The 8,005-nt window shown below is 33.8% G+C and overlaps 1 protein-coding gene across 1 annotated transcript; it reads left to right on the forward strand.

Moving 5' to 3' along the window:
- The first annotated feature begins 3,682 nt into the window (after positions 1-3,682).
- Positions 3,683-5,215, forward strand: LOC115980473 (ammonium transporter 1 member 2-like). The gene has a single exon (XM_031102714.1). It carries the CDS (start codon positions 3,683-3,685, stop codon positions 5,213-5,215), a length of 1,533 nt encoding a protein of 510 aa, XP_030958574.1.
- Positions 5,216-8,005: the final 2,790 nt, after the last annotated feature.

An 8,005-nucleotide genomic window follows, 5' to 3' on the forward strand; every position in this document is an offset into this window, starting at 1 on the left:
TTTTAGACTTATTGACGAGCTTAAGCTTGAACATCATTTATAGATTTTGTTTGAGGTCGAGCCAAGTTTAAACATTTGAGATTCGTTGTTGAGTCAAGCTTGAACACTCATTATTCAACAAATCTCGACTCTTTTAGGGTCCTACTTTTGAAATACATCTTACATCCTGGCTTTACATGCTTAATCTTTTGAGACCACGGTAGAAGAGAAGGCGGTGTGGGAGGACAACGAGGACAAGAGAGACAACTTTCTGTAGTGACTTGTAACTTGTGGACGTTTGGGTTAGAAGAATAAAACACAATAAAGTGTTATAGTGGCTCGTTTGTTTACTTCTTTGTTTTGTTTACGATTGATCATAATTTGACTAAAAATATTATATAACATATTAATATACTAACTGCTCTTTAACAGCTTGCATTACTATTAAAATGGAAAAATAAAAAAGGAAATTGGGGTATGGAAGTATTAATTAGTTGGATAACTAGCGAAATAAAATACCATTTTTAAAGACGAGTAATTCACAAACATTTCAACATGCTTGTGCACGTTGTTATTAATTTTTTTTTTATGAGAATATTTTTATAAATCTTAAATGTACTTGAACCAGATAAAATGATGGAAACTAACATTTTTTGAGAAATAACATTATTTCTCTAGATTATTAGATATCGTTATTAACCATTAAAGGAAATTTTCATGCACAAGTTTCTCTCCCATTCTCACTCTTTTCAACACCATCGCTTTCTTCTATTTTATTTTGTTCTTCTATTTTGTTCTTTAGTGTAATGGTACGTATGAACTAATGGATATCCATTAGTTCATATGTACCATTACACTAACTGCAACAGCCTTGTGGGTACTATTACTTACCCAAAAAATCTGCAAGAACTTTGATCATTGAAACCTCCCACATCCTTGGTTAAAACTTTCCTATTGTGCATGTTAATACTCTTTCATTCTTATGTGCGGTATTATTGTTTCTAATATTTTTTTATTTTATATTAATGTTCCATCTTCTTGATTGGAATATTCTCACATTTCCGTAATGATTTGGTACACTTTACTGCCTTCTATCAATATTCCTAGGCAAGCCAGATTTGTTGTACTTGGGAGTTGGAATTATAAGCTTACCATGAATAGTTTCAAATTATGGTTAATTATGAGTGACTTTATAAATTTTATTTAAAGATTCTGAAATCTAAAATTATTGATGCTCATTCTTATAATTTGAAAAAAAACTTAAGATTGTTTTGTTTTAAGTAAACTATGTTTACTTAAAAAAACCCAAACCAGAGCTTATCATAAAGTCAAACACCACTTCATCGTATGCCTTTCAGTATAATTAAAAATTGTTAAATTGGCAGTAGTTACGAGAACAATTGCAGCCATCGGAGATTCATGATTTAGGACGACTAATAAATTATAAAGGAACACATAGAAAAATGTGATTATGTAAGCAAAACAACTAAACAAGTGAATTAGGACAATGGATTACTAATTATATTGTAAACCTTGATGATGTGTTGGATATAAAATAAAGAAACCCAGTTGCCATTTCCATAAAAAACAAGTTATTAGATTCTTATTGTGGGGTGCGCACAACTTTTAATATATCACAATCTAGTTTAAACTTTAAAAAAATCAGTATTCTTTGTGTCTAGAACCGTTAAATACTTTTGAAGTTGCAAGTTGGCATTATTTGTGTGTGTTCAATAACCTATATTAAGTGTGAGTTTGGATAGCGTCCCGCGGCAGGCGTTTGCGTTTTTCCTAGGTCTCGTGCACTGTTCACAGGACTCATAAGTATGGAAGACGCAAAAAAAAAAAAAAGCAATAAATCTGGGTTCCATAGGTTTATAGTTTAAAAATTATTTTGCTACAATGTTTTCTATAATAAGTTTTCAGTTTTCAACAATAAGCGGTATCCAAACAGACCCTAAGCCTTAGAAAATGTCAAGGATCATAGCTAAATTATCAAAATGAAGGCAGTCCTATGTTTTCAGATGGACATTAATTCTAGACTTTGTTAATCCATATTCATTCAGAGATGATGCTGGTCTTTCTAACAATTTGTTAATCTGCTCATAAAGACAAATCAAAATATAATCAGTTGATTATGAAATTATAAGTATATATATAACACAATGTTGAGGGATCTACATTGATTGGATTTTTTTTTTTGTACTTTGTTATCAGGAAATTTAGGGTCACTTTTTGTTGGTTTAGACTTTAGATAATAGTTCTAGCCAATTGCCATTAGGATGATACTGAAACTAATCCTTCCAAAAGAAAAAAACACGGAATCTATTGGCCGCATTTTCTGTTTAGAAGTTATAATAATCTAGGTAATCGATCTTAAAATAATGGTAAGTAAGATATTCTTTTCAAGCAAAGTTATTTGAGGTTCGCTAGGATTTGTTTAGAATGCAAAGACTTTAAATGATGTAGACTGAAACACTAAATTACTTTGGTTTCAAATATCATCATAGAGTTCATTGTCACTGTGACTGTGACATTAAAATGTTACCTGTGTAATTTCTGTGATTCACATTAACATTGACCAAGTAGTTAGAAGACTTTCCATTCAAGACGAAAAGAAGGTAGGTGAATGCCAATTAATTAATGTTTTCTCTCAAATCAAGTTATTTACGGACCTTGAATCTTTTGGGTTTTTGAATGTGGCTAAGCTTAACTTTTTCTTTTTTTTTTGCCCCTTTTTTTATATTGTTTCATTTTTCTTCCACATTGCTAAAAGAAAGAGGAATTAAATCCCATGCAGAGGAGGGAGATTTTAATCTTGAATGTCATAAATAAGTTGTGAAGAAGTTGCACTTGAATTTAGTATAGATTATGAAACTCTGCTTGGAATTTTTAATAAACTCTAGGAGAATAGTGAGCTTGGATTATTGATCTAATCAACGAATTAGATGCATGAACCAAGACCCAAGTTTAATTTACTTGCTGATTTAAGGTGATAATAATGTTTAGTAATCCATTCCTCATTCCTTCGTAATGAGGTGGAAAGATTTGTGCTAATGCCACATAAAGTGGCATAACTTGTGCCACAACTCGCTTATATAGTGAGTTGTGAGTGGTAGAGAGATGACTTCACATGGACCCACCATTACCTCTCTACCACTCATAACTCGCCATATAGGCGAGTTGTGGCACAAGCATTAGTCTTAAGAATAACATAACGTTGTGATTTACTGAAACTTATCCACGTGTAACATGAAGAAGACCTCATGACCAAAATTTACCATGCCATAGGATAAAAAAAAAAAATCTTGAAGATTAAAAGTAATTTTCTTGGTAAGATGCAAGATAACAATATCGCAAGCTTTTTGACTAGAGGATTAATTACCATATTATATATTTTTTAAAAATCGTGCACGCAGTGGTGGAGGCAAAAATTTTCCTTATTACGATGATATAATTTATCTAGGTTTGATTATAAAAAATTCTTGGTTTAGAAATTAGAACTTAGACTATAGATTCCTTTCTTTTATAATAGAAAATGAAAATGAAAATGAGAATATAAGCAAACCTCCTTTTCACCTTATATTATAAGACCTCTCTATCCCTTTGGTCTATAAATAGAAACCCAAAGTATCTATTACAGTATTCCTTCACTTCTTTGTTGCATTAGTCTCTCTCTCACCCAAGAAGAAACAAGCTTTCCATGGCTTCCTTAAGCTGCGCAGCCTCAGACCTCGCACCCCTTTTCAGCTCTAACACTGCCAACGCCACTGCCGTGGCCAATTACCTCTGTACTCGCTTTGACACCATAGCCAACAAGCTCAGTGACACAACCTATGCCATAGACAACACATACCTCCTCTTCTCAGCTTACCTTGTGTTCGCCATGCAACTTGGCTTTGCCATGCTATGTGCTGGATCTGTCCGTGCCAAGAATACCATGAACATCATGCTCACCAATGTTCTTGATGCTGCAGTTGGTGGCCTTTCTTACTATCTCTTCGGCTTTGCCTTTGCTTTTGGTTCTCCCTCTAATGGATTTATTGGCCGCCACTTCTTTGGTCTTAAAGACTATCCTAAGCCCACTGGAGACTATAGCTTTTTTCTTTACCAATGGGCCTTTGCAATAGCGGCTGCTGGAATTACTAGTGGGTCCATTGCTGAGAGAACTCAATTTGTGGCTTATCTGATCTACTCTTCCTTTTTAACCGGTTTTGTTTATCCTATAGTTTCACATTGGTTTTGGTCTAGTGACGGCTGGGCCAGCCCAACTCGAACTGGTGATCTTTTATTCAATTCAGGTGTCATTGACTTTGCTGGTTCGGGAGTGGTTCACATGGTTGGTGGCATAGCGGGCTTATGGGGTGCGTTTATTGAAGGCCCACGAATTGGCAGATTTGATCAAGAGGGCCGGTCCGTGGTTTTACGTGGTCATAGTGCATCTCTAGTCGTACTTGGTTCATTCTTGTTATGGTTTGGTTGGTATGGGTTCAACCCCGGTTCATTTCTCACAATAGCAAAATCATACGGTGATGGTGGGTCTTATTATGGCCAATGGAGTGCCATTGGGAGGACAGCTGTCACCACAACATTAGCAGGTTCCACAGCTGCACTTACAACCTTGTTTAGCAAACGCTTATTGGTGGGTCATTGGAATGTGCTAGACGTTTGTAATGGTCTACTAGTAGGATTTGCTGCAATCACCTCAGGGTGTTCAGTGGTAGAGCCTTGGGCAGCAATCATATGTGGCTTTGTGGCATCATGGGTTTTGATTGGGTGCAACAAGCTTGCAGAGAAGTTAAAATATGATGACCCACTAGAGGCAGCACAATTACATGGTGGGTGTGGTGCATGGGGGGTTTTATTCACAGGATTGTTTGCAACGACGTCGTACGTGAATGAGGTGTATCCAGGTCAACCCGGTAGACCATACGGGTTGTTTATGGGAGGTGGAGGGAAGCTACTGGCAGCACAAATTGTACAAATATTGGTGGTCTCAGGGTGGGTCACGGCCACAATGGGATCACTATTTTATTTGCTTAAAAAAATGGAGTTGTTAAGAGTGTCAAGGGATGATGAATTGGCAGGCATGGATATGACAAGGCATGGTGGTTTTGCTTATGCTTACCATGATGAAGATGGTCAACCTATTAAGCATGCATATATGATGGGGACTATTGAGCCTAACATTAAGACTCCACCAGCTAATCTTAGTTTACCATTAGCAGACGTGTGATCAGGCTTTCTTTGTTTGTAGCAAAATAATTAAGAGTAAAAAAAAAAAAAAAAGTAAACAAGTATATATATATATATATATATGTATGTATGTATGTATGTATGTGTGTGTGGGTACCATATGTATGTGTGGGTACCGTATGTATGAAATTTAAGAATTGGGACAACATGTTATTGTAAGAACAAGTGTACGTAGTAGGTTCTTTTGATGTTTTTTCTGGTCCTGAACCCTTTGAATATTTGATAATATAATTTGCAACGAGGCTAAGCATTGAGCATTAGTGTAATGCTTTAATAAAAGTTTTCCATTCTATATATATATATAAAGCATAGAGTTTTAAATTTAAATTAATAAGTTGAGTTCGACACTTCTAGTTTTCTTTTAATTTTTAATTTTTTTAATGCAAAAATTCCAATTTAGCTCATGTGCTTTATCACATTTTAGTTTTCATTCATATTATTCCAAATAATAAAAGTTTGGTAATATCACCTCATTTGATTATATATATTGTACTCTTTAAATTTTTATGAATTTTTTTTGCATACTTTCAGTAATACCAAAATAATTCTTATATATTAGCAAATGAGGTGATACTAAAAAACTTTTATTCTTTGGAGTAATATGAATGAGTTTTGACAGAGAAACAAAAGTAGTTTAAGTAAATGAGAGTTATCACCCCAAAATATAGTGCATGAGCATTTTTGCTAAATAATACATTGAATGAGGCATTTGTCAAAATAATAATGTTTGAAAGTTATTTGAAAAAATAAACTTTTTGATATCTTATCTTGTAGAGACAAGTTCCACCTTTGTACTAGACATCATGTCCAAGTGAAAATTGCTTACTAAAAAGACTCTGTTCCATTTTTCAAAGGCTATTTCGCCAAATAACTATCTAACATTGCTATTTTGACAAATATTTTTTTAAAGGTATTATTTAGTAAAAATGGCCCACGGTGCATCCTCATGCGCGCAATTTATTCTACTCACAAGTATGATTTGTTACATAATTCTTGAGAAACACAACCCTTCCTAGGGTTGTGACCCTTTATGAAAGGGTCCAAACACTTGTATAAATTGGAAGAATCTAATAAAGGCTATTCTAATCCCCTTTAAACTTCCCTCTATATGTAGAGTAATTCTACCATACCCCCATTTGGGTAATTCTACCGTACCTTTATTTTATTTTTTGGGGTACGGTACCCACTAATAGGCAACCTGTTATACTAAGTTACCAAATCTTCACATTTAACAGTTTCATCCTCATATTGTGCAGTTCCAAAATCACATGTGACAGTTCTTTTGTCACATTTGGAGATTCTCTAATTTTTTTTCTCATATTTGACGATTTCATCCTCACATTATGCAGTTCCAACATTACATTTGACAGTACTTTTATCACATTTAGTGGTTCTCTTATTTGTTTCCCACATTTGATGGTTTCATTATCACATTGTGCAGTTCCAACATCACATGTGACAGTTCTTTCGTCACATTTGATGGTTTCCTTATTTTTTTTCTCACATTTGACAGTTTCATCATCACATTGTGCAGTTCCAATTTCACATTTGACAATACTTTTGTCACATTTGGTGGTTTCCTTTTTTTTTTTTTTTTTTCTCAAATTTGATTGTCCCATCCTCACATTATACAATACCAACATCACATGTGACTGTACTTTTATCACATTCGGTGATTCATTTTTTTTTTCTCACATTTGATAGTTCTATCCTCACATTGTACAGTGACAAAAGAACAATCACATGTGATATTGGAACTGCACAATATGAGGATGGAAATGCAGTGATATTGGAAATGTAGTGACAATATCACATGTGATTGTTCTTTTGTCACATTCGGTGGTTCCCTTATTTTTTTTTCTCATATTTAATGGTTCCATTGTCATATTCGGCAGTACCAACCTAAAAAATGACCTAAATTCCCCAAAATCGAAAAATTGACAAAAATACACTTGAGACCTAAAAAAAAGACCAAAATACCCCCAAAACCTAAAAATTACCAAAATACTTCTGAAACCTAAAAAATGTCCAAAATACCCTGAAACCTTAAAATGACTGAAAATACTCTGAAACCATAAAATGACCAAAATACCATTGAAACCTAAAAATGACCAAAATATCCCAAAACATAAAATATGACCAAAATACATGCTTAACTCATATCAAATGTTTTGCCTTTGTTTTGGTTTTTGAACTTTGAAGCTTGCATACTACGTGACATTTTTGGAGCTTGTTGAATTGATTGTAAACTCCTTTTTCTTTGTGAGTAAAGTCTACTAATTTAATAAAATAATTTTTTTAGGAATGAAATTGTAACGATTGATGATTCTTTTTTTTTTTTTTCTTTTCTCACATTTGATAGTTCTATTGTCACAATAGGCAATACCAACTTTGCATATTACTCTACTATTGCCACATTCAATGGTTTCTTTATTTTTTTTCTCACATTTGATGGTTCCATTGTCACATAGGCAGTATCAGTATCACATATGATTGTACTTTTTCCATATTCGATTATACCCTAATTTGTTTCTCACATTTGACAGTTCCATTGTCACATTGGGTAATATCAACATCACATGCAACCGAAATACTCTTAGAACCTAAAAGAAGACCTATATGACCCTGAAACCCAAATAATAACTGAGCTGACCTTGTAACCTAAAAAGTGACTGAAATACCCTTAGAACCAAAAAAAGATCATAATCCACTTGAAACCTAAAAAATTATTGAAATACCCGTAGAACCTTTAAAATGACTGAAATGACCA

The sequence above is a fragment of the Quercus lobata genome, chromosome 3 (assembly GCF_001633185.2).
Source record: "Quercus lobata isolate SW786 chromosome 3, ValleyOak3.0 Primary Assembly, whole genome shotgun sequence".
NCBI lineage: Eukaryota > Viridiplantae > Streptophyta > Magnoliopsida > Fagales > Fagaceae > Quercus > Quercus lobata.